Consider the following 27718-nt stretch of genomic DNA (forward strand, 5'->3'; position numbering starts at 1 on the left):
ATAATTACTATTTATTAACTTCTTTATAATTAGGATAAAATAAAAAAAATTATTTTCAACTTTTATCCCACTCTTATTTTAGTAACTAAAGTTTACAAAATTTCAATTTACTCCTATTTTGGTCATTCCGACGTTAAGTTATGATCACACATATTTCTCTTAAAAGTTATGAAATGACCTCAACTTTATTTTCTTGTGAAAGAACCCTTAATTTAGAATTCCATTTGATTTCTCAATGATGTATTTTTTTCTAAATTCTAATGGTGCGAAAGTGGAGACAATGGAAGGAAGATTTTACGCTGATTAGAAGGAACTTTTATGAGTTTATAGTGATTTAGGTAAAATCTAAACTAATGAGATGATAGGAGACAATAAAATAAATTTGTTGATATCTTGAGTGGTCAAAGAAAACACTGAAAATGATCATTACATCACAGACATGACACAAAGATGATAATTACATCGTCGGTAGATTCAAGTTCCTTTGTGGAGTACTGATAATTTCTTCATACTCAACAACATCGAGTTCTTGAAGATGTTCGGGAAGGAAAAACTTCGAAAGGATGTGTCGTCTGGTGCTAATGAGGAGAAAGAACGGTAATGGAAACAAGATTCCAATTATATGTATCCATGTTAGGGATTCAAATAACAGTCCGTTATCAAAATAATAACCATTATATAATGGTTAAGGTTTCGTCCTAAATTGTTATTTCACAATTGCGATACCCACAATGACTACACTAACACCCGTTATTATCACAATAGCGATAAACCCAACCGGAAACGTGATACACAAATTAGAAGTGTAAACTTCAAAAAAGGCACAGATTCCACAAATGATGCATGCATGCTTGAACTGTAAACGGTAAACGGTAAACGGTTCTTCCTCAAATATATGGATGAGGTATTCTTCATACACAGACACTGTGCTCAACAGTTCTTATCCAGAGAAAATTTCAATTGAGCAGAGGGGTTTATCTTGTTTCAGAGAAAATTTCACAAGGTAAAGTAGGGCTAAAAAAAACAAATCGTAGTTCATCTCATTAACGCATGGCAACATCCTTTGTCATCAAAAGAAACCCCAAAGTATTAAGAATCGATAAAATTCAATAAGACAAAACGACCGACAACTCCCGAGAACCTGTTCTAGCTTTGAACCGTTATTTTTTCACTGGAGATTGAGTGATGAACTTGGTGAGAACAAAGCAGTCAGGAGGGTCCATGTTTGTGTAATAGTTCTTGATCGTCTCGGTGATTTCGAACCCGAATTTCTTGTAGAAGTTGACGGCATCATCGTTGTTTGTCTGAACATGCAAGTAAATTTCTTGTATGTTTTGCTTCAAACAGAGATCGATAACGTGGTTCAATAGCCTCGTACCTGCATAAATGCAGATTTTAAGCAAACTTTCATACAAACAAGAAACATGAAGGTGCAAGGTTCTTAAATAACTACACTTTTCTGTTCAGAATCATGGAGAACAAAATTTCAGTGACCAGTTACTTGCATTTTGCTCTTCGATTCTTCAATGTTAACCTCATCAGAGAATGCTCTCAGCCATCAGGTTCGATTATTCTTTCGTGATAGTTGAGCATACCAAGTAATACTTGGACCGAATTAAAAACCAATAATCATGGATTAAGGTTATTGATTCCTTTGCAAGACCTATGCCAGGAACAAAAATATTGTGTACTCACCAATGCCTAGCCCACGATATGGTGCTAAAACACCCAATGTCATGATGTACGCACGGACAGACCTACTTTCCTTCTTCTCCAGCCGGCAAACAATCGATCCAACACATATGTCACTGTAATATGCTGAATTAGAAAGAAAAAAGAGTCATCGTTAAAATAAACATGACAACATTGGATAGTATTGCTCATGTTTTAAGCATTCATCAAATTTCAGCCATGTATATATATATATATAATATATATATATATATATATGAAAATCACATTATGCTATTTGTATGTTAACCCTACAAAATTGGTTTTCACAAACCATCACATAGCAATACAAGGTCATTATCGATGCACCGTCATAAAACAAACAATACAACATTATCCATACGATGACAACACATCGCAGATGTTCTCTGCACATTTATAAGATGATAGAGTTAGACAAGACCGAGGACGACTTAAGTATTAAAGAGAACATATAATGTATATAGTTATCACGACAGACGGAAACGATATGGTAATTCTTCTTCGAAAAGGAACAGGTTTTGAAATGTCTATAGTTCCAATTAACAGATATGGAGCATAAATCTCAATAAGCAAGTACCTCCTACGCAGCATCGTAATTTTCGGAATGGGGAAATGTTTAGCCTCGGATTTTATGGCTTTTAGAAGTTCTCTAGAGAAGTTAACACTGCCACAAACTAGTACTAGAAACTCACAGGAAAAGCTGGATTAAGAGAAGTTAACATTCCACAAACCAAGACTGCCAATTTCATCACTTAACAACCACGTTTCAATCATGTGTATATCGCATATCTGTCGTATACAAAAACAAACTGGCCTAGTAAATCTGACATTTTCTCAATGCAAAGAGCGAAAACCCTAAAAAAATTATAAAGCCAAAACCAACAGATCAATGAAAGATCCCCATAATATGATTAAAAAACACGTGCAGCAGGGAAACAGCGACCATAAATTACCCAATGGATGGAATACAATAATAAACATTAAAGAAAAACCCAGATTTTAAAGAAAGACCTAAACAACATGCAATAAACAGATAAAACTGAGCATTGATTTTTAACACAAGATAAGGAAAACCCAGAAAAGAATGGAGAAAAAAAGGGAGCAGACCAAGCTTGGTTAAATCGCCAGAAGCGAGAGCATCCGCATAGTACTTTTCGTTATAACGAACAGGGAAGAGAACAGTGTTGAGCTTCTTCAGCTGCATCACGTTCTTGTCCCTCACTCCATCTAATGATACTGAAACTTCCCGGCCACCACCCATTTTCTTCTACACAAATTAAAACAAAACGAACTTCAGCGGTGGAATAAAATACAAGTTTTTTGCTGCCACAATGGCGGGGGAGGGAATGGTACGGTCCAAAACTGGAATCCTCTTGTATGTACGACGATGGTGAGATTTTATAACGAGACAAAAACGAGAGAGGGATTGCTTTCCTTGGATAATTTTGGGTTTCTTCATATTTTATAATTTCTTTTTCTGTTTGTTTCCCACGACTTTACATTTTTCGTTTACCGTTTTGAAATTCGATTCCAAACATACACGATCATGGAATGAGAGACAACTTGATCCCGTAGGTCACGCGGCTAAAAATTGACCTATTAGATTCATCTTTAAAATTAATTTAGGATATACAATAAGTATCATAATATAAAATAATTTTATCATTTTATCTAAATAATATTATTTTATTTAAATCACATCGAAGTGATAATTTCAAAAAAAATATTTTTTTATTAAATTTTTTTCGTATCAAAATAATAAATTCTAATATAAAATTTTATTTTATTAAAATTTTAAACCATAGTAATAAATATCATAACACCCAAAACAAAGATATATAATGTTTTATCAGACTAAATAATTAAGTCATCTATGATATTAAGTCAATTTTACATGGAATAATATTTTTTGGAATTCAACTCATATTTAGATATATTTTCTTCAAATAAGGGTTTTGGGAAGGAGATATGCCGATTAGGGATAGCAAACGGGTACAATTTTTTAGATTTTGTATCGTATCCGCTTCAATTAAAGCGGGGATGGGCATAATTTTAGTGGGTAGTGGGTAGGTGTGGATTTAGAAAGTGGTACCCGTCGCGGATATTGGGTGGATGATGAGTTTGAGACCTTACTCGCCCCGCCTCCGTCCGCCCACTAAATACCCATTAAATTTTAGACTATTATAAATTTAGATATAATTTTAGGGTTTGTCATTTATGTGTGTCAAAGAATAAAAATATTATGTGTTTGTCATTTATGTTTTTAGATTTTAATTATGTCTTTTATTATTGTGTTTTATATACTTTAAGATCTATGTTAACATTTAACTCAGATAATCCTTGGTTTATTTTATAATGTTTCTTAATGGACATATTTGCTTTATGTTTGTTGTTTATGTATAACTTAAGGTTAATGTCAGGTTGGTCTAGCCAGGTATGTCTCCAGTTGAGTAGCGGGTGTGGGGATGAATTTGAAAATGTACCCACCATACGGTGTGAATTTAAAAAATTTTACTCATCATAAAAGATGGACGGTGATAAATTTAAAAATATCAGATGAATATAAAAATAAGAAAGAGTTTATTCACACCTGACTCACCTGTTTACGAACGCCAACAAATGTTAAATGTTGTAACCCATAAATTTATTAGGGTAATATTTTAATATAAAAAATCTCAGTCATGAATTGAAGGTTATTTTAAAGATATTTCGTTTTCTATTAAATTATTATTTTTCTAGAAATTACGAATCCTTCCCTGAAAACAAAATAAAAAGGGGAGTCTCAGAACGGGACTGGTCTGTGGTAGAGAGCAAGAAGAGAGAGTAGCCAAAATGTCGTCGTTTTTGCAGTCGTTTCTGGATCCGAAGAAAAGCTGGTTGGCAGCTATGCACATGAAGTCCGTTACCAAACGCCTCCGCAATTACGGTACGTTTTTCCCCCTAAAAAATCTAACCCTAATTTTTTTTAAATTTTGATTGAACTTTAAACGGTAATTTGTTTAGGTCTTCGCTACGACGATTTATACGATCCTTACTATGATCTGGATATTAAGGAGGCGTTGAACCGGTTGCCCCGTGAGATCGTCGATGCCCGTCACCAACGCCTTAAGCGTGCAATTGATCTCTCCATGAAGCACGAATATCTTCCCGAAAACCTTCAGGTTTCCTCTTTCTTCATTTAGTTTGAGGTTTTAATTAAGATTTGGGAGAATCTTACTTGAGTTCTTAATTTTGCGGGGGACCTATTTATCGTTTATATGTATATTCTGATTGGATGGAACTATTATATGCCAGGATCCTAGAAGGAATCCTATTACCTTTTAATGTTATGCTGTTGATGTTTAAAATGCATATGCGTGTAATCTCATATTGGGATAGAACTAAGGTAGAATGATTCACTTGATTTATAGCTATTATTTGTTGCTACAGTTAGGGCTCTCTTTCTTTTTGCTGCTTCTAATCAATTGGTAACAACATGAATTGAGAAACCCAATTATTCTCGATTATTAATGGAAGTAGAAAAGCGGGAATTAAACTATCGTTTTACCCTTAGAGCTCAATCATTATAAGGTTATTAACCAAAATGGATGCAGTTGAGGAACTTAAATTGCATGATTTGATAATATGATTAGGCAATGTCAATTTTTGTTAAAATCAGTGAGGAAAATATAGCATTAGACAATCAGTGTTTTTGATGTGAACATGTATCTTCATTTCGTGAATCATGACTTTATTTTGACATCTCATTATTCATTGGAATTTTTATTCTTCACAGAAAATGCAGACACCATTTAGGAGCTATCTTCAAGAGATGCTTGCCCTAGTAAGTTCTTGAATGATAAAGCTCTATTTACTAATTCCCTTGAACTCATTTTTTGGCTTCGGTTATATCATGGAATTACAGACATCTATAAGTTGTTAACTCAAGTGTGTTCGGTTTATTCTAAGTTTACCTAATATGAATTCATACATTCATATTCGTGCCTACTTTGAGGGTTCATGCTACTCTACATAGGTGCTCTAGACTATGTTTGAAAGTTGAAGGAAAGAAAAAGAAACCCTCAAGATATTAAAGTATTACATTTAAAAAAAATTAATCCTTTCCCCTCCATTTCCTCAAACCTAGGGTAGTTACAAAGTGGAGAATTTGAGCGAAAATTAGGGGGTGCACTACCCCCTTTCCTGTTTTATTTAAAGTTTATCCAACTGAGGAAATGCTCATATGTTTCTTTTCATCTCTTTCCCCCGTATTCTCTTAATTCTAAAATAGTGTTAGAAAAACAGGAAGTTGGAGTGATATTGATGTTACATGACTAGTAACAGGGTTACAATTCATATTTTTATTGCATTTTAGCTTACTAGGGAATTAATGCTCATGCTGTAGCCCTTTTGTTAAGGGCGCAAGGGGCACTACATTGCCAAGGCCGAAGGTGCAAAAAACATGCAATCCCTAGTTAAGTAAGGCACAAATATATAATATATTTCTAAGAAGTTTTATGACAATGTATTGTATATGATAAGGTAGACTTTTAACATGGAATATGTTTTGATGAACTCAAAAAAGATCACAATTAGCCTTTGAGGGAACCAGAAATTTTAAAAACTCTGACCCTGATATGAAATAAATAACTAGAGCTAGGATTTCTGTCTTTGTCTTCTATTATCCCTTGGTTACCTCCTCCTATGGGCTTCATAAAACTGAATGTGGATGCTGCCACTAGTGGTGATTGGAAGAGAAGTGGTCTTGGAGGTATTTTAAGGGATCATTCAGGTGATATACTAGGATCTTTTCAGGACTCTGCGGGTTCGGGACCTCCAACATTGATGGAACTTAAAGCTATTCAAAGGGGTTTTTCTTACTTTGCATCTATCCAAGGGATGGTTAAAGATCGGCTGATTGTTGAGAGTGATAGCAGGGTAGTAGTAGACTGGATTAACAATGTTGATTCTTGTCCAGTTGTGTATGCTTCTATTGTTAGAGATATAGTTGTTAAACTTAGAATTTTTGGGGGGGTTGTTAGATGGGTTGCAAGGACAGCAAATATGGATGCTGATGCTTTAGCTAAGGCTGGTATAGGCTGAATTTTATGTTATAAGCGTGGTTCGATTGGGTTTCTGGGTATTGTTCGGAAGGGGGTTGTTGCACTTTGTAAGGGACATTTGTCTTATCTTTTGTTGGGGTGTAATTCTTATTTTCTTTAATGAAGTTTCTAAGGCACTCTTTTCCTCCTTCCGCTGATTAAGGAGCTTCCATAAAAGCTCCATTAATCAAGAAGGAGGTTTTTAATGAGGCCTTCAAATCTTATAAAAAAAATTATCCTTATTTAAATAGATAAAGCATGTGTTTATTTTTCTGAATTTTAAACTAAAAACTATTAAAAATTCCTATTTATAGAAAAACGGAAAACAATTCACTCAAGCATGCTGTGTTAGCACCTTTTCCTTAAAAAATGTTGTGCTTAAGTGCCAGAACCCACTGCTCATTAAAGGTTCTTTGCATAAAGGGTAACGAGTGCTTTTATTGTTTACTGTTGTGCCTTTCCATCTAAGAGTGCCTAGGAATACCATTTGAGTCACTGATTATAGTAATTTTTCCTTGATTTTACAGCTCGTATTAGCTGTGGTCTGTAATGTCGTATTCAGATTTAATTCTGATACCCCAGTACTCAGATGTAGGAATTGCCTCGTTTGGATTGCTTTGTCTTTTTGTGAATTGGATCTTAAGATTTCACTGCAATTCCTGTAATTTATTGATCCTCTGGGATCACAATTGTGACGTTTGATATGTGAATTTGGTTCTACCATTTAAATTTGGCAGATTTAGCCTCTGCTCCAATTATAGCAAATTTAATCCTTACAATCTTATTACAAGTTGATTGACGGAGAATCTTTGTGGTGTTAAAATATTTCATTAATTTGGAGATGTACATTCTAGTGGTGTCATGACATGATAAGATGGATTAATATTTGACTGTGGTACACATCATATCTCAGTGTATAAAATAATAAGTAATAGCTTTTCAGGTTAGGTTTCGAAAAAACATTGCCCTTTTATTTTAAAAAATATGTATTTTTCACATTGTGTTAATGCGTGCCTTGTGGTCGAAATATTCAGTTTTGCAATTCTTGTAATCATCAAAATAAAACATGGCTGAAACTGATGATAATTTTTCATTTCCATCTTGGAATTCTAGATTTGTAGTTATTATGTGTGTTTTGCTTATGTAACTCGTTTGAATGAAGTTTATTATTGCAATTTTTACAAATTGAGAGGAATTTTATGTGGTTGAAACCTTCTATTTTGCTCTGCTAAAGTTTACCCGTCACATTACAGTTTATACTGCTTATCGTTCCTATTTTGCTGACATAATCGGTAGATGTAGTGCACCTTATTTATGGAATAAAATATTATAAATTTTAATCTAGCATATTAGTTTTTTTTTTTTTGGTGTTTGATAGAAGCAAATTTTCTTTTTTGGTTATGTTTCGAAGGTGAAGAAGGAGAATGCTGAGAGAGAAGCCTTGGGAGCTTTGCCTCTGTACCAACGAACCATACCATGAGGTGTGCAGTATCTTATGGTAACTGGCTGTTGAAATCCATTCATCTTCAAATGTTTATTTTTATGCCAAATGTCTCGAGTGAACCCGAGTTTTGCCTTTCCTATTTTGTTAGTTACGCAGTGATCTCTGCGTTGGGTTTTTTAATGGAAATACTTTTTGTATCTGCTGCCATGATGATCAGGGGTACTGGGGTTTCCTGAATAAATAAAATCCTGATTTTGAACTCAAAAGCTACGTTATTCGGATTCCCAATTATGTGATTTGGATATGATATAGTATTTGACTCGGAACATGACATGGAAGTGAAGAAAATAACGAGTCCATGACACACAAAGCAGTGCACATGTCACATGATGCCTAATTTGAGCTACTATGTACCCGTAGGTTTAGATTGATTGGAAGGGGTTTTACTTTGGATATTCCTAATTATATGTTTAAAGATAATTCTTGACTATTTGAAATTTAACATTTTCATCAGTGATATTATTGATATTCGAACTTAAGATTTCAAGAAATAATAATGATTCTTTTATCATCGAGAACGTGTAAACAATTATATATTTTAAATAGACTCGATAAAAATTTATTTATTTATTAACAATGATACGAATCATATGATTATTTTTTTTGGCCGATTAAAGAGAAATCTTGAACAACAAAAATCTAATTTTGAACCCAAAATCTTACGAGTGTAAAATAAATATTTGTTGTCAATTCATTTAAAAGCCAAATAAATTTTATACAATGGAGAAGGAAAGTTGATATCTTTTCTAGGATAAGGAAAGGACAATGGTTCACATAGAAGGAAAGTTTTATCCGCGGCCTTAATATACAGTTAAAGAAAGACGTTGTCAATTTTATTATTATTATTTTAACAAAACCAGTAAAAAATTATCTAAAATATTATTATTTCGATTAGTTTTATTATTATTAGGTACTTTACCGAGCTTGGTAATATATTAAGTAAAACGTTACCTAAAACATTATTTTTCTACCGGATATATTATCACACCCGGTAAAACGCCCAATAATAATAAAATCAATAGAAATAATAATATTTCTGATAATTTTTTATCGATTTTATTTTAAAAAATAATAATAAAACCGATAACGTCTTTATTTAATTTTATATTAAGCTGCCGGACGCGACAATTCCCAGGTGATAGCCTGCACCTCTCCTTATTTATCAGCTGTTTTTAATCAGTTAATCAATGGGATATTGGCCCACGTGTTCTTCTGCATGAAACAATCCACGTCTTCCCCACGTTTTATGTCTTCTTTTCAATGAACAAATAGAAAAAATAAAAGGAATTAGGTCAGCCGAGATTGGAGGTCGAGTAGAGGCGGTCGTACCTTTTAAGATTTAAAAATCGACATACATTAGAGATTTATATATATTTTTTATTAAAAATTTATTTTTATATCTTTTAAATTTTATATCTTCAAATTCATTCATTATAATTTTAGAAATTAAAATTTATATATATTTTATATGCTAACCACATCTTAGTCGAATTAGTAAGGGCTACAATGAACACCTCAGCTGTTAAAGCTTTATTATATTTCATTTGTAGAAAACGAGTTAAAAGATTAATCAATGTGCCGTCATCTTTCATGCTTTGCTTGCTACCTTGGGACTGAAACCATTGTTTTCTAACCCCTAAGGATAATTATAACGAATGCAAAATAATAAAGGGTTAATTACACGATTAATCATTTATATTTATGTTGTCTTTTTTTTTCTCAGTGATTTTAAAAACTATAATGTATGATCATTTTCGTTTTTATTTAATTAAAATGTAGTTATCAAGTTAATTATTATTAATTATTTTAGTATAATCACACATTTGATTCATGAATTTACACATTCTCTCAATTTAGTCATATTTTTAATAAATTAAAATAAATTTAATATCCTAATCGAATGATGTCGTGTCATTAGTGCAACAAGTCACCATTAGGGCTAAAGGTATTTGAACTGAAGTCTCTTCGGAAACGAAGTATGTACCATACCATTGAGCCAAGATCAATGCTTAGTTTAAAATAGACAACATGGTGCATATATTTTGTATTTTAGTGTAAAAATACTTAACTTAAAATTCATAATATTTTATATATATTAACTTTGAAAAATTATATTAACTTATTAAATAAATTTTATCATTAATTTAATTTAAAAATATTTTATTTTAAATATATATATATATATTTTATGTTAGAAGTTAAAATAAGAATAAAATATATTTAATAATTTATATTAATAATATAATATATTTTAAAATAAAACTAAATTGAGAGAATATATAAATAACAGGGATCAAATATGTGATTATACCAAAATACCATGTCACCTAATATGTTAACCCGTGGTGACCCAATCTTAATTAAATAAAAACGAAAGTGATCATATCTTAATTAAATAAAAACAAAAATTACCATATATTATGTTTTTTAAATCAACGAGGAAAAATAGACAAAACACAAACATAAATGACCAATCATGTAGTTAATCTAATAATAAAATACGATTGTATCATCTTAATAATAATTTTTTTATTAATTTGGGATAAATACAATATATATTTTTTTAAAGATAATTCTCAATCATTTGACATTAAAACGCTCACGATATTTTTAGTGCTCGAACTCATAACCTAAAAAAGTAACAACATTTTATTTACCACTAAGGTCGCTCATCTCACTAATAGTTTTTAAATTATATGAACCAAACACAAATCTAAAACTTCGACCAGTAAGCAGCAACAACAACAAAAAATCAAAGCAAGAAGAAGATGTAAAAGATGAACTTAAAATATCTCAAAATACACGAAATGATAAGTAAAATAAACTACATCCATTATTTTTTTTTTAAAAAAGGAAAAGACAGATTACTTGAACTGGAGAAGAAGATGAAGTGGATGCTGAAGCAGAAGAAGAAGAGGGAATTGAGGATTTAGAAGGTTTAGGAAAATCCATGCTTTGAAACCCTAATCAAAGTTAATATCTGCATTTCTTATTTCCCCCCCCCCCCTTTTTCGAGGGTTTGGCAGCGAGACGTAGGCAAAGGAGGAGAGAGGCGGGCATTCAAAATCCGAGCAGGAAACACGGCAAAGAAGTTACAAAATGATTATCTAACTATTTATTATATTCTAAATTTATTCTTTTATATTAAAAAATTGATGGTATTCTAAGGTGAACGTTAATCTATTGACTGCGATATGATAAAATTTTATTTTAGAATCACTATTATATCTTAGGCATCATATTAACGTCAACTTAGGTAACTGTTAAATTTTTAATGAAAAATGACGAGTTTGGAACATAATAAATAATCGGATGATCATTTTGTAACTTTTAATAATTAAGAGACTTAACAAAGTAACATTCTATAATAGAAGGATAATTTTATAACTTTTAATAATTAGTGAACTTAATAAAATAATTTTCTATAGTGGGTATGTTTTACCCTAATTCCTAATCCTCTCCGTTGGGTATTCCTTGTTTGTTTGATGAAAATACCTCTTAGGTTCCTCTAGATTTTAAAAATTGATAAATTGATCCTCTTGAAAATGGATGAGCGATTTAATCCATCTCAATTTCGAAAGTGACCAGTTAAAAGAAATTGATCATGTTTTTTTTTTTATGTTTTCCGTCAATTTTATGTCACTTTGATTGAGAATAATAATAAAATTAACCTTTGGTGTTTACCTATTGTGCACGAATTATACGACTTATGTGGTAAAGGAATTGTTGTTATTTTTGAGTACTCGAGTCCGAGCACCATAGATGTTAAAGGGTGTGAACGTTCAAAGATGAAAGTTTAAGAGTTATCTTCGAACATATATTATCTTGTACTTCCTTTAGATCAATTAAAAAAATATATTGTGTTAATTTATACAATTTTTTTAAATATTCAACAGATTTTTACCCAAAAAAAATCAACATATAGTTTACTTTTTTATAAATTTGCAAAAAGCATCAAAGGTCTTTGTATTTTTAAAAAAAAAAATCAATGTAGCTTTTGTATGATTTTTTTCTCTCTCAACGTGACCTTCTAATTCAGAAAACAAACTCAATGTAACTTTTTGACCAATATTTTTCATCGTTTGACTATTACAATATTGATGTAGCAATTCACGGTGCTGGCATGACAGTCCGTCTGCCATGTTTGTGTCACCAATTTAGCTCATCTACTATGTTATCCGTCAGATTATCAACCACCGTGAATTGTCACGTCAACACCATAAATCATCACATCAACACTGTGAAATGGCATATCATAATTGTAACAATAAACGACGAAAAATGTTGGTCAAATTATCACATTGGACCTATTTTTTGAGTTGAAACCTTAAAGGGTCACATTGAGAGAAAAACAATTTTACAAAGGTCACATTGATTTTAAAAAATACAAGAACCTACAATACCTTTTTACTTTATAAATTTGTAGGCTAAATTTATTATTATGTTATTACTATATTAATACATTTTTTTCTTGGTAAAGAGGACTAACCAGAACTTATTGAATGATATCATTGATAAAAAAATGTTTCTTGATATCGAGAGGGACGTGAAAGCAAAGCTTAGGAATCAACAATCACCAGCCTTGGGAAAAACCAACTCCCCAAGAAAAGACTTTTCATTACACATTGGAGCTCTGCAATCAACGTTATTTGTCACCAATTCCTCATCAAAAAGTGACTCTTTCTTACAGAACTCTCATGGTCCACTAAATTAGTCGATAGAAAACCCATGTTTCAACTGGTTTCTGTTTTCATTTTCCTTCTTTTCATTACCAAATCTAACGCTTCCAGAACTTTTATTCTTCTCGTCGACCTTCTTTTAAAATCGTTGCCTTTCCGGCACCAACCATATCTTGAATCATGTGAAGTACTTGCCAATTATCAATGCTTTTGTTCACCCTTAATCTTCTAAAATAAACAATGATCGGTGAAATGGCTAACTAAACATCATAGAGGTTTTGATGAGGTGCTCTTTGGACCAAAGCTAATCCCGTGTAGAAAGAAGGCGTTTCCTCGATACGTAATCGACCTCTCCTCGCTCCCTACGCACCACAAGTGGCCTTGCAACTCCAGAATCCCTTTCATACCTGATGTTTCCCATACAAACTTAAATAACCCCAGAGCCCTTTCTAATTGCTTAACCCCACTCCAAACCATCTTCTCCTCGTTTGAAGTTAGAATTCTTCCCATGCACAAGGTAAGCTTATTATCGGAACCATTCCCGTAAACAGCTCCACACAAATCCACTTCGAGATCTCTAACCTGGCCATAGAGGTAATACAATAAAAGTGTGAATAAGCACTGTGATGAGTGTCCTAATGTCTTACTCAACTTCTTCTGTACGAGGCTTTCTTGGTGCCCAGCATCCTTATACCCAATACTATTATCAGCTAACACATCCCTAATCTGAGAGACACCTTCTTTCATTACCTCTATCTTTTTCAAATGGTAAAGCCGATCCTTTTCACTCTTTAAACAATTAATGAGATCATTAAACATCTCGAAAACATCCTCCCATTTACGTGGAGAGTCGACAACTTTTGCAGGCGAAAGCCGAATCCATGAAGCGGAATCAGGGTCATAAGAACCAGCTGATTCATCCAAGAACTTAAGGCAACTACAAACTATCTGCTGACCCATCTTGGTTCCTTTACTTGGGAATTGGCAATTCAACAAACCAATCTCTGTTTTCAGTTCGTTCAATATTTTCTCAAGGGCACCTGTCCATATCTTGTGTTGCGTAACCTGTGGACATATAGTTAGACGCACCAGCTTCCTCTGTTGAGCAGTAACATTCAAAACATTGCTCACCGTGGTTAATGAATTCACAATCATGGGCTCCCTTTCACTAGGTTTACCGAAACAGTCAAATGCAGAAATTTGTTTCTTTAGCATTAGTTGAACTGATGGGGATCCAATGAAGACCCTCATAACCGACTTGAAAGTATTCATTCTACGATCAATGCAATCGTCACTGATGATTGAATCGTCATTCACATTCACAAGCCGTCCGTCAACTAAATCCACATCTTTTAACAAGTGGGCTAATCTTGTCAACTTAGGAAATGCTTTTTCATACCATTCATAAGGCAGCACCTCTTCGTTTGAATCACCAGTGCAGTGATATAACATTGCATTAAAATGCAGAGCACAGTTTAGCTTCATTTCGCAATACTTTGCATTTTGGAGAACCCTTTGAACGACCTTAAATGTCCTCATCAGTTAGAGAAATCTCTACTGTATATAAAAAAAATCTGAACCTCAAAACCACTGATCCTAAAACAACATAAGTACATCATCCACCAACATCAGCATTAGTTCTGCCTTTCCATGGTTTCTTCTCAATGCTTTTCTTCCTCATTCACTGTTACATCCAAATAGATTTCATAACTCTTGCTATAAACAAAAAGAACCAACTAAAAACAGAAACCAATATGGCTAAAAGAGTACAAACAGAGCAATATCAGTAGATCAACAAATCATCCTCAAAAAGTTGAAAATTGAACTGTGAAAACCCATATGCTAAAATATGAAAATAGTAAAATCTAAGCACCACCCAAACTGAGAAACAACGGGGGAAAGTGAGCTAATGAATCTAGGGAGCATTGGAACTAAAAAAATGGAAGAAACGAATGAAATTAAACTGGAAAGAGGGATGCGGAGAATGAAAAGGAAGAAATAAATCTGGTATTACATAAATGAGATGTTACTCAGCCATTCTCTTGACGGCGTCGATGATGCTGTTATTTTCCCAGAGACCTTTCAATTTTCGCAGCAGCAGAGAAATACACAGAAGGGGAGACCGATGATTTTGGTGCGGTGGGATTTCTGTTGAATCTGGGAACGCGACACTGCCTTCTGAATCTCTGGTAGCGAACGGCGCCTTTCACTGCTGGTGGTGGTGTGCTGACGGATAAATACGACGGCGGGATTGACTGTTTAGGGTTTCGCAGTTAATTTCATATTATCATATCTTCAAAGAGTGAAATAGATAAATGATTCATATTATATTTATTAACTTTACTGATTATTAAAAAAAAATTGACGATCATATAATCAGGATGTTCACATGTTAATTAAAATACGATACAAAAAAATCATGACTATTTGAGTTGTATTTTATAGATTGAATATCTGTTTATATTATGTTTGTCGAGTTAATACTTGAAATATTATATCGTCGAGTCAATGCTTAAAAGCAATAACGGTGTCAGTATACATCATTTAAATATAATTTTATCATATCTCAGTCAACAAGTTAACATCTAGTTTAGGCAATCGTTAATCTTTTAGTATAAAAGAACAAGTTTGAAACATATGAATAATTGAGTGATTATTTTGTAACGTCTACTAGTCGGGGTTCAATAAAGCAACACTCCATAGTTGATGTATCATTTTGTAATTTTTAATAGTTAAGAGACTCAACAAAACAATATCTTATAGTTAGGAGACCATTTGTGTACTTTACCCATCTAAACTATAACATTAACCTCTTAACTATTTATCACTTTTACTATCAATCTTTTAATTTTGTCAATCAAACGACCTAACTATTTAATTGTAGTACAGTCGTTAACAATTGACGGAAATACTAAATTGACAGTTAAATAATTTTGTATAATTACACATATGGTATTTATTGTTTACATATTATTTCAGATTAGTTTTATTATAATAAAACCAATTAGTAAGTCCACTCAAAGATCTCTTTTCTCCATTTGTTTGATTATAATAAAAAGCTACAAGGGTACATGGAAAGCAAAGTAGTACGAAGCACCAACCACGAGTATATTTAATAAGATGAAATATTAGATATCTTAAGTAATATAAAAAATTTGAATTTTTAACGATTACGAATGAAATAAATTAAGTTGATAGGATCGTCTTTATCATAATATTCGATCTAAATTAATAAATTAAATATTGATAATTGAAGACACTCAATTTTGTCTTTTATTAATATTATTGTATTCTATAATTATATATATATAATATTATTAATTAAATGGTACAGGCCCATTTTAAAAAATTAAATTATATTTGCAGGTCCAATAAACCGCTGGAGTGTAGCCCATCGTGCAGAGGAATAGGGTTCCTGGAAACCCTAGCTCATCCCAGCCGCCAGCGTTAATGACCGTTGGATCTAGACTAGATCCAACGGTTCACAACAGACCCCACTTTAGGGTTTCAACCTCCAGTCATTCCAGCACCGCACTCCACTCATTGAAGCCCCCAGCCGCACGCCTCGCACAGCGACCCGCATCATCCGGTGATCAAGACTCATGTTCATCACCAAAAACCGTAAACCCAGCATTAGAGTTTCATTAGGTTTCAAATATGTAATCTAAAGTAGGGTTTTTTTTCAGTATAAATGAATGTAAAAATCAACACACAAAATGGGGGATTGACACTGGATTCACACGAGATCACTGTGTAACAACCATTCACACACAATAGCCAAGAAAGTTCAAGCCCTTGTAAAGATCTTCGAGAGAGATAATAAAAAAAAGGTAGCTTTTTTTTACCTTGTTCATTCGATTTCTTGTCTTGCATGCCGTATCTCCTGTGTTATTTGTTGTGAAATGAACCCACAAATCGCTCCTTAGTCGATGAACAAGGGGCGTTTTCAAGATCTACTTCGGTATATCTAGCCCCCGAGGCTTGATTTGTTGGAAAACCAATCGGATATTTGAAATAGGGGAGTTGGGAACTTGCGAAAAATTAATTTTTTTTGGGTTTTGTCGCCGATGAACGGTGGTCGACGCCGTTCAACGGCGGCGACGAGGCGGCATGGGTCACCGGAATCTGGAAATTCACGCCGGCGTTCATGTGTTCTTCAGGAACACAAGAACTGGCGAGAGAGAATAAGAGAGACGGGGGTCTCGTTTTGGCGAGAGAGGAGAAGAAATGAGAAGAATAAATTTTTTTTTGATATTTATACTCAGGCCCATGGACCCGAGCGGTGACCCGCGCGTCGACCCAGACCCGGGGAGGATCCGCGTTTTCTAATAAAATAGGGAAAATTCCCCTTTTAGTCCCCTTCTGTGTCAAAAGCCCCATCTTTGTCCCTAAATTCGATTTTGTTCACTAATTTGTTCCTAAATTTGATATCCATGTTACGATTCTTTCGATTTGATCACTTTTGAAAGCCAATTTATTTATTTATTTATTTTTACTTCCTCATTTTTAATTTAACCTATAACTTTCATTTCCTTTTAATTTGAGCACCTAACTTGCGTAAAATTCAAGTTAATCCCTCTGTATTTTTTTTATTACCTATTATATTTTTTATTTTATTTATTACATATGTATATGTATATATATTTTTTATTCTATTCTTGTTATTATTATTTTCTTTTATTATTTTTATATATGTATATTACTATATATATTTTAATTATTTGCTTGTTTTTTGGACATTACGTTATATATATATATATTCTAAGTCTGTCACTATTATATTTATTTGGTTTACTTTCTATATTTTATTATTGTATATATACATATATTTTACTTTTTTGTACTCGTTTTTTTCTTATTACTATCGTTTTTTCCCCTCTAATATTTAATTATTTATCATTAATATTACTATTGAATATACATATACTTTTATTTATTTTATTTGTTTTATCTAATATATGTTACTATTTTACGTTTCCTTTATCTTAACATTTATATATAGATATATGCATGTTTTACCTTTCGGGTACTTTCATGTTCCTACCTTTAGCACCTTATTATGTATATTTACTATTATCCCCTTTTTATCTTATTCTTTTATTTTCGTCTCTATTTTTTTTTCTTTATTTTTTCCCTCGTGTATTCTGTTAATTAATCTAACATTTTTTAAGTGTACATCTTCAAATAATCAAAGGTAAGTAATTCAGGATCAAATTTTACCTTTTAATTCAAACTTTCAATTTTCTTAATTTAAGACAACTGGAAATTATGTAGTACCGAAAGGGCAGTTCAAGGGTGCTAACCCTTCCTTGACTGTAATCGACTCCCGAATCCGACACATCCTTGGTAAAACGCAGATCAGGTAAGAAATAGGGTATCCGATCAACCCAATAAATAATCGGTGGCGACTCCAATCCATTTTTCTAAGTCGAAGCCCAATTTCAGGACACAACCGAAAGATTGCGATAATAATTATAAAAAATTATACGTACACGAAGCCGAATTATGAACGAGGAATGGAGATGAGAATAAAGTGCATTATATCATCCTTACCACACATCATCGCCGCTTTCGCCTCATAATTGCCCCTTTCATGTAACGGAAGCAATGTATCATCAATAATGCTTACTTCTTAAGCGTTTTGAGTTAGTGATTTAAAGATTAACATCACTAAATAATTTGGCGTCTTTTACATATCTTTAAAACCTGCCCCTAAATATATTAAGGTAAATTGTATTTTAATATCTCAATTAATTTTTATTTCGATTTTTTTAAAGAACACCCAAATCCTTGGTTTTCGTTGTTTTAAGAGAACAGAGCCTGTTTGTGAAGCGAAGGTTGGGTTTTGAACAAATGGGTGCCTAAAAAACTCCACTTTTTTTTAGAAAAGGTGCAATAAAAAATCAAAATTTTTAAACAATCTCAATAGAAGAGACGAATGGGGGAAAAAAATTAGAATCGTTAAAAAGGATGAAAATGGGAGAGAGAAGAGAGTAGAATACGTGAATGAGTCCGATTCTCTCTCTCTAACAAGAGAATGGAAGGAGCACCAAAACCCAGAAGCTATATCATATCATATTAATATAAATACATCGGTGTGTTTTGGTTGGCATGAATCTCTTAGAATTAAGGGGAATTAAAATCCAATTCCATCACTTTCCCATGTTTGGTTCAAATTTTCCAAGGAAATTGGAATCTCTCATGACTTCAACTTTTTATCAAATGAGGGAAAGTGAATTACATCCCTTCTATGATAGAATTCAATTTCCTCGTTGGAGTGAATTGAAATTTGATCATACTACCTTCATCAATCTTTTAGTAACTTATTTATATATTGAATAAAAATATTTTTTTATTATTTCGAGTCGGGTTTCTAATTCATATATTCGGGTCGTGTCGGGTCGGGTCTCGGATGGAGGTTCCCTTGTTCTCGGGTCGGGGTGGACCAAAAACCTGACCTAACCCGACCCATGGCCATCCCTAATTGGGACGATTTTAACTTATGATGTTTATTAACATAATTTTTATAATTTATTGAAATGAATAATCAATCAATAAAATTATTTTTTTAAATTTTTTATAATATATTACTACATGTAATTTATAAAACAAACTAAAATTAAGAGGAAAAAAATAAGAAGGACAATCATGTCATTTTACATTATTGAAATCAAATTCATCTCACATGTCTACGAATCAAACAGAATATGAAATTAAATTCCAATTCAATTTCCTGTCAACCAAACAGAATATAAAATTAAATTCTAATTCATTCTAATTCTTTCACATATTTTAATTCTCCCATAAACATTATACAAATTTATAGCTGATTTCACTTCTTTTCCAGCCAGCACACAGAGCCTTTGGGTTCTCGAGAAGGCAAGCCGGAATATCTGCCTTGTAAACTCACACGTATGTACTTTTAATATGGTACAATACTGTCGATCTGTAAAATTGTAGAGATCAAAGTGTAGATATGGTAAAGAAAAAGTGGTGATTTTGATTTGAGTCCAAAAAGATGGTGGGGGAAGGGACAGAAAAAGAAAGATTGTTATTTGATTCTATAGGCAGCCATCAACTACCAAGTCTGAAATAGGTCTTCTTCTTTAGTTCTTGACATGTTTCCAGACTTCCAGTGCCTGCTGGTCAACTTGGTGTGACCCTTTAGAGCGTAGCTTTAAAATTTAAATCGTTATTTTATTTATTTTAATTTATTAATTTATTAAAAAAATACATAGATAAATTACATATTTAATCATTTAATTATTCGTGTAGTTTTATTTTTATCATTTAATTATTTTTATTTTTAAAATCATAATTAAACTTAAATTTTTGTTTTGTTTTAATCACTCAATTCAATTAAATTTAATTTTTAACAATATATAATAATCCATTTCTATCTCATGTTTTTTAAACTCAATACATAAATTTAATGTATAATAATAAAATATATTATAACATAAATAACATACACCATATTTAGTTATTTGTACTTAACATTTCGATAAAATAATATTATATTATGTATTTTGTAAATATACATGTTTTAGATAAAATTTTATAGAGTTTTCTTCTTAATGATTTGTCGTGCTTCTAATTTTATCAATGGTAATGGAGAACTCTTTTTTCAAACGCCATAGTTTCGATTCGAGTCGGACTCAAACTCGAACTAAATCGAACAAATAATTTGAAATGATTTGAACTTGTGGGGGCGGTTTTTATTACGTTATTACTATGTATAAAAGCATTTATAATTTATACAATTTTCCGACAGCCACTGCAATTCCCACAAGCATTGCAAGCAAACCCATGTTCTGTCCTGGGGGCAATTCGTCCATTTCGAACATGCTTTTGATCACATCGGCACCGCCGACGTACTTCCCCTTTATAAAATCCTGGGGGCAAAGTCACGTTCTTCGCTTTCAATATGCTCTGCAACTCTTTCTTATAAGCAGCAACCATGGATCGACCCAAAGTCTTAACCCTCTAAAAATCATCATCATGGTGTAACAATCCTTGTAAGTTTAAATATTGCGTGATATAAATGAATTTTTATATATATGTAAAATTAAAAAATAAATCTAATCACTCTGGGTGACCAAAACGAAACAAAAAACTTGAGTTCAGTGACGATTTTGAAAACATAAATAGTTGACTGACCAAAATAGAGCAGCACGAGTTAAGTTGAAGCATAGTCATGGATTCATTCAAAGCTAAATAAGTCATGAAAAAAATTAAAGGCATTGATGGAGTCTTTCACTTCCATTGTTGCAAAACGTAAAACAACTCAACCATTTATGGTACTCAGAGTTCAACAAGAAGCTAAATTAATCGGTCAAAAAGAAGAAAAACAACTTATCCAATACAAAAGCAACATATTCCTTAAAGGGTGACAATATTCTGCCCGAGAATTTCAGCATGTATTAGCCACAATAGCAAAATCCTTTTCCTCGAATGAAAAACCACTATTATATCGGGTAGAAATACACAGCTCAATAAAATTTTACCTGTCCTTCACAGATCCACTTTACGAAATAATACACGTTGCTTGCCTCAAAAATGGGGGGATGTCGTCGGTAGGGGACTAGTATGAAGTGGTGATGAGCAGAACTGCGGAAGCCATCACGGACATTGACATTAAAAGGGGCATGCCAAAATTAGAATAGACTCTGACAGGCCTTGACCTCAGATGCCTGAGCTTCCAACAGAGCTTGTCCTGAAGGATTTGAGCTAACAATCCGGATTGCTGCATCAAATACAATTTTTTGGTACATGTTGTATTCCATCTTCTTAAGGACTTCCTTCACTACATTAAAGTCTAATCCCCCAGCCAAAATAAGTTTCCCAGTTATTTCTCCGAAATTATTTGGCACTTTTGGTAAATCGATGCCAATATCATCCAAAAGGGCACCGTAGAGTAGGCATCCAGTCCCTATGTCTCTAGTTGTAAGAACTTTCTTGATAAACAAGTATTCTATAAGCTTTGAAACTGGCTCAACACAAGGTGGAATTTTCTCCAAGGCAATGGAGATAGCTTCTTTCACAACCTCAGGATGGTGTGACGGAGATCCTAGTTCCTCCACACACTGCAAAGCTTCATCCAGAAGCCTAACACTGAAATATTCCTCCAACAGGGCCCTTGTTTTTCTACTAAGGTCTGCTGGATTTAGTTTTGAAGCTGGTGTAAGTGGTTTCTCCGAAACTGGAGACGCAATAGCCACAGGAACAGATTTGGCAGGAAGAGAAGGTTGTGCCACAGGCTCAGCACCCAAAATCGGATTGGATGGCTTAGCCGATGGGGTTGAACTTCCCTGCAACAGGGCACTTGTCTTACCACTCATTAGACCACCACTACCTTGAGGCAACATCCTTGGATTGACTGAAGTTGACTTATTGATTAATGATGAAGGAACACGCCCTCCAGGTTGTGTACCTGGTCCATCACCCCTTGGCATTGACCTTGTTCTAGGAACCTCCCAGTTATCATTGTCCATTCCCGGCATTCCCGGCATCCTCCTAGTTCCCGGCATTCCAGGCATCAAACCCCCAGTACCAGGACGAGTGATAGGAAACCCCCCAGGACCAGGACTCATTGGACCACCAGAAACAGGTCTATTTCTAATACTAGCAGTAGCACCTGGACGCAGCCCAAGGTTTTTTTCAGCTTCAGAATGGATTTCAGTAATTGTTTTGGCTTTCACCTGCAAATTTAGTACAACAAGGTGACATTATCAAAACCTATTTAAAGCAATATGTCAACATCTTTCTAATCTTTCTAACCTAACACAGATATTGATGGCGCTTAGGAGTGTTACCTCTTCACGCCGGGGAACCCAATTGTTAGCACGCAGATCAAGAACATCACGAACCATAAATTTCAGTCTTGAAGCATGCTGGGGATTTGTGACCAAGTCCTTCAGTCTAGTGAAGTAGGTATCATTTATGCGCCGTGATTTTGGGCTCTCATCAAGTTGCTTACCAATAGTATTGAAGAACTGACAAATGGCTTCAACATTCTCCTCCACAGGGCAAGCTTTAGTATCATAGCCCAAAAGTTCCTGATGGGAAAACAGAAAAAATATGATTTAACATAACTTACTAAAAATCTGATTTGCACGGGTGACAAGAAGTATTGGCAATAACCTGCACAATGTGATGAACTATCTTCTCAGGTACCATTTTCTGCTTCAGAAGCTCACCAATTAAACGAATGTTACCTAGAGTACGGAGCTTAACCAACCTTTCTTTATCTCTCCGCTCCATCTCTTGCTCAGGGCCAATCATCTGAGACACCTCTTCCCTAAGCTTGTCAGCTCCCTCAAATGCCTCCTGGCAGTTATTCAAGAGGACACGCTTAAATGTAATGTCTTTTCCACCGGGTTCATCAGATGGGAACGAGGGTAGCTTGTCATTAAGATCAGAACATAAAAGAGCATACATAGGGCAAAATGTGGGTTCCAAAACAGCCTTCTCAAATATTAGACTGATAACATCCTGTAAAGAGGTCAAAGATATCCCATTAGTAATGTGTAAAGCATGTACATTTTATACAAACACAGACCTAGAAATTGTACAAAAGGTATGTAGCGATGCCAAAAGAATAATGGAAATGCGGAAAGTACCAACCTTCAAGATATCAGCTGATGTAATACCAGAATCAAGAAGTTGATCCTTCAAAAGATCATACTTCTCAGGGGTCAACTTGTTCAGTATCCTGCACAGAGAAAATAACCATTCAGAATAACCATAATCCATACTAGTGCAATCTTGACAACAATGCACTTAGCAAGTTCCCTAAAAATGGAAGCCATCTTGTATTCATCAGCTTCCAAAACTAAAACCTTAATACCAACCATACTAAAGAAACCTATATTCTCTATGAATTTAAGAACTTGACCATGATATTCCGATCTTGGGAAGTTCAAAGAAAAGCCTTCGGTTCAATAACTTAGAAACAAAAGAAAATGTTCTAACATAGATTTACTATAAAGATTATCGGCATACATCATGCTAAATGAATAAGATAAATAAAAGGCTTTTTTTGTGGTAGGTTGATAGAAATAGAAGAGGCATATAAAATGCATGAACCTGCTTTTATGATTTCTCAGCAGGAAGTGGTGAAATATATACGTGCAAGAAACATTTTGAATGATTACCCTTTTACAGTCTTTAGAACACGGTCCTTCTCGGAAAGATTCCCCTTCTAGCAGACCATGGCACCTCAGCCTTGACCAAAGCGGGAGTTGTCCCCCCTAGCTCAACACACAAAACCAAATGTTAATGCCAAAGACAAATGACAGGCATATCTTGCAGCACAGATACACTTGCTACTTACAGGAATAAGTACAAAGCTAATATGAAGAAACAAATGACAGATATCTTGCAGCACAGATAAATTTGCTACTTACCGGAATAAGTACAAAGCTAATATGAAGAAATTATAAGTTGAAGAGTTCCTTGAATTTATCATTATGGAAAACAAAAACAAAAACACTCGAATTTGTGTGAGGAACAAACAACTGATTTGCTTTGAAATTGGTGTGGAATAATGCAAGGTAACAAAAGCAAACGAGTTAATATATGAAAAAATAAAATACCAAATGTAATGTTACTAAAGGTGTTGAACTACTCATGATTATAAATAAAACAAATTTAAAGAAAATTAAGAGCAATAATTACTGATGCAACTTCTTGAACAATTTCTCCCAGAATGATATTAAATACTGGTGGTTTAAGACGTTAAGTGGATCTGCTGATTCAAGGACTAATTCCTAACATAAAAATTCAACAATAAATGTTTTAACTACCTGCACCACCCCCTAAAAACTTGAAAATTCTGGCAAAGCCATAAAACAATAAACACACCAGAAATCTTATATAAGGAAAAATAGTTCATATTGTGTTATGTCAATTACCATTTGGTTAGAAAAGATTTGTTCCCTTGAGTACTGAGAGTTGAGTTGATCTTGAAGATTAAATTGACTAACTTCTAGATGTCTGGAGTCATTTCCCAATTCTCTATCACGAAGAGACTCCCAGGACCTATCCCCTCCATCAGGAGGTGCTGAACGGTTACGCCAGTCACGATTATCAGGCTCAGAGTAACGGTTGTGACCCTGACTTTGTTTTGGTGGCTGGAAAAAGTAAAGGATGAAGAACAAGCTTTAACAAATAATGATTGCTTGACAGCAATATTAAAAAATTATGGTATTTCATCTCGGTAATTAGTTTCTAGCAAAATAAATCAATTGATCAATAAGAAGCAAAAGACCATTTAGAGCTCACATTGCTTTCTCCACGACTCCAGTTCTGCTCTTCACCAAAGAGTTCCACCTCAATTTCTCGTTTGATGTTAAGAATCTCATCAGCAACTTCTACCACCTAAAAAGGCAAGCAGCACAATCAGATATTATATCAAACAGTAGTTAAAGTGCGATGGAATTCAATAATTGAAACAGATATAAGTGAAACAGGATACTGAAAATGTTGAATAACTTCCTTAGATGCAAACAAATAGCATAATTGTTATTTTCTAGTTGATTTACAGAATTAAAATGCTACAAATAGTTCTCTGATGCACAGATGAAACATATTACCATGCACAAATTCGTAAAATTACCTCCCTAAGCTGAAGAAGCTGGTCCCTAGTGTACTGAACTTGGTCACGACCCTCAAAATGCGTGTCTCCAGCCTACAACAGTAAAGCAATTGATAACTTCATATTTTGGGAAATCATTATATTGTTTATTTGTTCTTCCACATCCAATATATCAACAATATGTTCACAATATTCAAAAGACAACTAAGAGGATTGACACACAATTAGAAAAAGGTCATTGACTCTTTGATCAATGGAACACCTCTATCTCTATCATATAAGATTCTAAATGTTTTTAGGTCATTTATGGGCAGTCAATAGCTCATAGACTTAGGCACCTGTTTCCAGCAAGCACGTGTACTATGTGCCCAAGGAAGAATTAGAACTAATCACATGTGCACACTTTTAATGGCCTAATAATATGCATCTAAATATTCATTCGTTCGTAAATTCAAAGGACAATAGGGAAAATACCAAATTTGCGGCTGAAAGCACAATGGAAAACATAAGTCTTTCAGACGAAAAAAGATCAATGCTTTTATCTCAAAGAATATCAATAATAACAAATAAAATCAAATCTACTAGCTAAGATCCAATATTGCAAGGAGCGTTTCCACGCATATACGACACTAAAAATTTAAAAAGAAACCCCATTTAAATCCAATAGCAAAACATCTAAAAAGACCAACCCAGAACAAATCAATCAAAAACCAATAGAAGAAGACATTAGAAGGTTAGATCCAGAAAAACTGAGATATGGGTTTTGAAAATAAATGGATAAAAAGATAGAACCTTAATAGAAGAACCGCCATGAGGACGAAAGAGAGGAAGATCGGAAGAAAGAGAACCAAAAGCAAACAGAGAAGAAGAGGAGGAAGACGATGAAGAAGGACCACCAAAAAGCCTGCCCCCTCGACCACCACCAGGTCTTAAGCTCAACACCGTCTGATCACCTTGCTGCATACCTCTTTGACGTGAAATTCAATCTCCGGGGTCCGATCATAAAAAAATCAAAAAAAAAGAGAACAGAACGCTGAAACTGACTATGAATATTAAGAGATTGGGAAGAAAAGATTTGGATTTTAGAGAGATGAAATGAAAATAAGATATATTCCCTGTCTTCTGCGGGAGAGCAAGGGGAAGAGAGAAATGAAGTATGTGAGGACGGCATACACCAAAACAAACCCTTATTTTGGAGAGAGGGTATTTGTTTTCCTTTTTCTATAACTAGTCCTTTTACTTTTTGGACTTTCAAAATTTAATTCCTCTTCTTTCAATTATGATTTGTCTCCCCATTGGTCTACCTTAAAAATTAGAATACAATTAAGGGTAAACTTCGCATTTAATACTTAAAATATTAGTTTTTGATCTGTTTTAGTACCTAAATTTTAAGTTTTTCAAAATCATATCGAACGTTTAGTTTTGTTTTATTTTAGTATTCATCGTTAAAAACTTAACGGACAAGCTAATGGGGCACTATTAACTTCCTAAAAAGGCTACTTTTAAAGCCTTTTTCACTTAAGTTGTTGTTTGTTTAAAAGCTCATTTTAGTCAATTTAGGATCATGTAGTTGCATATAGTTGCATTTGTGGTGGATGTGCTATTTATTTCTTAATGATGTTGTTTGAGGGAAAGGTGCAGTTTGTCTATGGTGTGCAGGGAATAGCAAGGAAAAGGATTCTTTGGGAAGTAATGCCGCGGCATCACACGTTGCTAAAGTAGATTGAAATGCCTTGGCATTTCTGGCGCAGAAAAAGACAAAAAGATATTTCTGCATGAGGACAGCTGGCACTGGACAGCTGTCCCTGCACGTGGAGGACTGTTATAACCGCCTGCCAGAGCTACCAATGGACCACTGCCACTTGGAGGATAAGGTTCATGCACAAAATGTGATTCTAGGGGTATGAGGGGTATTTCACACCCAACAAACTCATCATTACCCCTAGATATTTTATTTATTATATGACACCTCATGGGGGAGAAAAACAAGGAGAGTGAGCACACGTATAGAGCAGAAAAATTCAGATTTTTATTTTCTTTTTCCTTTCTTTTTCCTTGGAATATTCCTCCATTGATAAAGCTCCAAGGAGTAGCAAGCTAGGTGACGAAAGGAGCTAGCGAGCTAGGTGGTTCGTGGTGGCTG

General features: G+C 33.7%; 3 protein-coding genes and 1 pseudogene across 4 annotated transcripts; 1 reads left to right on the forward strand and 3 right to left on the reverse strand.

Moving 5' to 3' along the window:
* Positions 1 to 870: 870 nt before the first annotated feature.
* LOC120202325 (N-alpha-acetyltransferase 50-like) lies at positions 871 to 21501 on the reverse strand. Its single transcript, XM_039202766.1, has 5 exons — positions 21496 to 21501; positions 10548 to 10560; positions 2821 to 2982; positions 1696 to 1818; positions 871 to 1378 (listed from the first exon to the last, which is right to left on the reverse strand). The coding sequence occupies exons 3-5, from the start codon at positions 2972 to 2974 to the stop codon at positions 1161 to 1163; spliced, it is 495 nt and encodes a 164-aa protein (XP_039058697.1). The 5' UTR covers positions 2975 to 2982; positions 10548 to 10560; positions 21496 to 21501; the 3' UTR covers positions 871 to 1160.
* LOC120202310 (cytochrome b-c1 complex subunit 7-2, mitochondrial-like) lies at positions 4467 to 8435 on the forward strand. Of its 2 annotated transcripts, none has more exons than XM_039202755.1 (4): positions 4467 to 4639; positions 4717 to 4874; positions 5489 to 5536; positions 6508 to 6822. In XM_039202755.1, the coding sequence occupies exons 1-4, from the start codon at positions 4546 to 4548 to the stop codon at positions 6793 to 6795; spliced, it is 588 nt and encodes a 195-aa protein (XP_039058686.1). In that variant the 5' UTR covers positions 4467 to 4545; the 3' UTR covers positions 6796 to 6822. The 2 variants fall into 2 exon arrangements, with proteins under 2 accessions (XP_039058686.1, XP_039058690.1); XM_039202759.1 differs by lacking the exon at positions 6508 to 6822 and adding an exon at positions 8206 to 8435 and having other exon boundaries at positions 4471 to 4639.
* LOC120202292 lies at positions 12880 to 15241 on the reverse strand. Its single transcript, XM_039202739.1, has 2 exons — positions 14992 to 15241; positions 12880 to 14661 (listed from the first exon to the last, which is right to left on the reverse strand). The coding sequence occupies exon 2, from the start codon at positions 14514 to 14516 to the stop codon at positions 13245 to 13247; it is 1272 nt and encodes a 423-aa protein (XP_039058670.1). The 5' UTR covers positions 14517 to 14661; positions 14992 to 15241; the 3' UTR covers positions 12880 to 13244.
* Positions 21335 to 26747, reverse strand: LOC120202345 (annotated as a pseudogene).
* Positions 26748 to 27718: the final 971 nt, after the last annotated feature.

This window comes from Hibiscus syriacus, unplaced genomic scaffold (assembly GCF_006381635.1).
Source record: "Hibiscus syriacus cultivar Baekdansim isolate YM2019G1 unplaced genomic scaffold, ASM638163v2 tig00000340_pilon, whole genome shotgun sequence".
In the NCBI taxonomy this organism is placed as follows: domain Eukaryota; kingdom Viridiplantae; phylum Streptophyta; class Magnoliopsida; order Malvales; family Malvaceae; genus Hibiscus; species Hibiscus syriacus.

Bases quoted from the DNA above. Each gene is read 5' to 3' on its own strand.
- LOC120202310 (XM_039202755.1), top strand. From the start codon at position 4,546: ATGTCGTCGTTTTTGCAGTCGTTTCTGGATCCGAAGAAAAGCTGGTTG. The intron at 4,875-5,488 runs GTTTCCTCTTTC...TATTCTTCACAG, and splicing joins ATCTTCCCGAAAACCTTCAG to AAAATGCAGACACCATTTAG. The intron at 5,537-6,507 runs GTAAGTTCTTGA...GGATCTTTTCAG, and splicing joins TTCAAGAGATGCTTGCCCTA to GACTCTGCGGGTTCGGGACC.
- LOC120202292 (XM_039202739.1), bottom strand. From the start codon at position 14,516: ATGAGGACATTTAAGGTCGTTCAAAGGGTTCTCCAAAATGCAAAGTAT.
- LOC120202325 (XM_039202766.1), bottom strand. From the start codon at position 2,974: ATGGGTGGTGGCCGGGAAGTTTCAGTATCATTAGATGGAGTGAGGGAC. The intron at 1,819-2,820 runs GTCTGCTCCCTT...TTTCTAATTCAG, and splicing joins TGGCGATTTAACCAAGCTTG to CATATTACAGTGACATATGT. The intron at 1,379-1,695 runs GTGAGTACACAA...GCATTTATGCAG, and splicing joins ATATCGTGGGCTAGGCATTG to GTACGAGGCTATTGAACCAC.